Below are 2,892 nucleotides of genomic sequence, written 5' to 3'. Positions count from 1 at the left end.
GTGCGTGCGTGCGTGCGTGCGTGCGTGCGTGCGTACATGCGTGTGTGCATATGCATTTTGCTAAGAGGAGTAATCTACAGAAATGAACATCAAACAGCAACAAAATTTTTACAAATTTTTTTACAGGTAAACTTGTGAAGATTAGATTAAAAATGCCAAGTTCGTATTTATATGCCATTAATAATGAAGGGCGTGTGTTTGGATTATCAACGTCGGGAAATATGTGGCGGGAATTTATGTATTTAGGCCTTGAATTTAAACAATTATCAGCAGTACCACATTTTATGTGGGCCATTGGTGGTGATCGTCAAGTATATGTTCATGTTCATGGCTTAGACATACCAATTAGAATCAAAGAAGAAACTTATGAGAATGAGGTACGTCTATCTAAAATATATACCATTATAAGTTAATAATTCAATAAGCACATAAATCAACGACAATTAATAATGATAAACATCATGTTAGCGATGGTTGCCTTTGGAGGGTTTTTCTGGAAGACTGCTTCCAACGGACAGATACAATTTTTCCAATCAAGATGGTACAGTTGATCGTAGTAGAGACAAAGTAAAATTGCCATCAATGGCATGGCAATGGGAAGGTGACTGGCAAATTGAAACAACATTAGATGGCCAGCCATTAGATCATGATGTAAATACAGTCCTTAATGCTTATAAAAATCTGTATTGCTGTATTATGTGTTTCCTTTTCTGTTTTAATTTATAATTTTATACATTTAATATTGTTACGCTCGTGCCGTGCCGTTTCCGAACGAGTGGAGAGACGAATGATCGGTAGAAGAAATAAAACTGAAGAGTGCGTTATCGGAAACTATCAGTTTCTGAGCTGTTCCGAACTGTCAAATGGACGTCTCGGACGAAATTGATTTTGTGGATGAGCTGTCGCTTGTACGTTCGGACGTGCTCTGAGACCGCTTCCGTATCTGTACGCTGTTCGTATTCTTTCGCCATTGTACGTTAATAAATAAAGAATCTCGCTTTCTTTAAACGTATGTCCCTTTTATTCCTGCAGCCACTCCTCGGGAGTGCACATACGGGTTTGCGATTACGAATTAGCCGAATTAGCGGAACGATCGCGCGAGTGCAACAATAAAATTGTGTAAAATGAACCTGTATATGTAATAATTATCACTTTTAAAAGAGAGGTAATTTTTGGCTACTTAATTGTATAAGTAAACTTTAAAAAGTAATTGCGGTACCGAAACATCTTCGTAGAGAAAGCTTAATATTTTCTACATTGTTTTTACATAGAATCTATCTAGAATTATACACTAAATATATTTTTTGCGCATTCCGTAAGTGTTATATTTTTCATAAGATTTTGTTTATGTATAGATTTGTTAACAGTTGTGCCCACGACCAAAGAAAATCTTATGATCACAGAGAATCTGATGTTTTAATATAGGGATGGACATACGCAATTGACTTTCCAGCTACATATACTACAAAAAAGCAGTGGAAGTCTTGTGTAAGAAGACGTAAATGGGTTCGTTATCGGAGATATAGCGCTATGAATTCATGGTGTGCTATTGCACCTCTGCATAAAGATCCAACTAAGGTGATGAAATATTATAATATTTTTCTATTTATTTTTGACAATTTAACGCGCGCGCACACGCACGCGCACACACACACACACACAATTACATTTTATTTATATTCATATATATATATGTATATATGTACATATATATACATATACATATACATACATGAACGCCACATATGTTTTTAGGAACCTTTTATCGATATAGCAGTGGGTGGTAATCAAATGACTGGAAGTAGTTCGGGTAATTTAGTAGTCTGGGCGGTAACGGCTCACGGAAGGGTATAATTTTTTTTTATTATAGCTTTTCGAAAGATATAAATATTTAATTAAAAAATTAGATTACTATTTGTATCAATTTATGTCATTTAGATCATGTTCCGTGTTGGAACAAGTACAACCTGTCCTGAAGGACAAAGATGGAGTTCTATCAAATTAGCAAATGGCTACGAAGTATGTCAAATTAGTGTTGGAGCAACCGGTCTTGTTTGGGCTGTACTTATGGTAGGCAAAGCGTTAGTTCGTACAGGCGTGACAAGAGAGAATCCAATGGGTAAATGAACAAGATAAAATCTAGTTACATTGGCTGCGTTCGGAAACATTGCCTTCGATGCCTTGAATTCATCATCTTGTCTTTATTTAACATTAATGTCCGAACGCAGCTATTGAGATATACTAATACTTTAATAAAATAGTATGAATTAAAGGTGAAAATTGGTCGGAAGTGGAACCACCGCAGAAAGACTTGAGATTGGTACAAGTTAGTGTCGGTACTGATGCTGTATGGGCTATAACGCATGATAGCGGAGTATGGTTTCGAAAGGGCATTCAAGGTGAAATAAGTGGCGTTTGTGAACAATTAGCCACTGGAACCGGTTGGGTTGAAATGTTAAGCAAAATGGCATTAATATCCGTTGCCCCAAATGATCAAGTAACGATGTTAATCAATTCGCAACTTATGTCGTAAAGAAAATAGAAAATTATATATCGAATTGTATATGCATTTTTATTGCTAACTCTTTATTTTTGTACTATGAAGGTATGGGCCATTGGCTATGATGATCGATGTTTGTACTACCGTACTGGTATAACTCGCTCTGAATTGACAGGGAAACGATGGAAATTAATAAACGCACCGTTGCAATTGAGTAGAGCAAGTAGCAACGCCAGTTTGTCATCTAGCAACAGACACAGCACTTGCGGCACACCGCAGCAGCAACGTCATCAGAGCTGGAGTTCCTTGGTAGGAATATTAACGCTGTCTCATCATTTGACATCTAAATCATTCGATAACTCGCGTAATAAAATAAAATTTGATGAATTTGT

General features: G+C 36.4%; 1 protein-coding gene across 3 annotated transcripts in view; it reads left to right on the top strand.

Moving 5' to 3' along the window:
- LOC108755790 (tectonin beta-propeller repeat-containing protein) overlaps positions 1-2,892 on the top strand; it is a 9,697-nt gene that overhangs the window by 1,268 nt on the left and 5,537 nt on the right. The window contains exons 2-8 of one of the 3 annotated variants that reach the window (XM_018499038.1): positions 127-377; positions 469-651; positions 1,426-1,578; positions 1,756-1,848; positions 1,939-2,119; positions 2,274-2,497; positions 2,606-2,809. In XM_018499038.1, the coding sequence (XP_018354540.1) occupies positions 153-377; positions 469-651; positions 1,426-1,578; positions 1,756-1,848; positions 1,939-2,119; positions 2,274-2,497; positions 2,606-2,809 (1,263 nt within the window). In that variant the 5' untranslated portion in view covers positions 127-152. Of the gene's footprint in view, positions 1-126; positions 378-468; positions 652-796; positions 1,118-1,355; positions 1,579-1,755; positions 1,849-1,938; positions 2,120-2,273; positions 2,498-2,605; positions 2,810-2,892 lie in introns of those variants that run through there. The other 2 variants (XM_018499039.1, XM_018499040.1) reach the window with 2 other exon arrangements.

The sequence above is a fragment of the Trachymyrmex septentrionalis genome, unplaced genomic scaffold (genome assembly GCF_001594115.1).
Source record: "Trachymyrmex septentrionalis isolate Tsep2-gDNA-1 unplaced genomic scaffold, Tsep1.0 scaffold9, whole genome shotgun sequence".
In the NCBI taxonomy this organism is placed as follows: Eukaryota; Metazoa; Arthropoda; class Insecta; order Hymenoptera; family Formicidae; genus Trachymyrmex; species Trachymyrmex septentrionalis.
The sequence above is the reverse complement of the archived record's forward strand: the minus strand, read 5'-3'. Positions and strand labels throughout refer to the sequence as shown.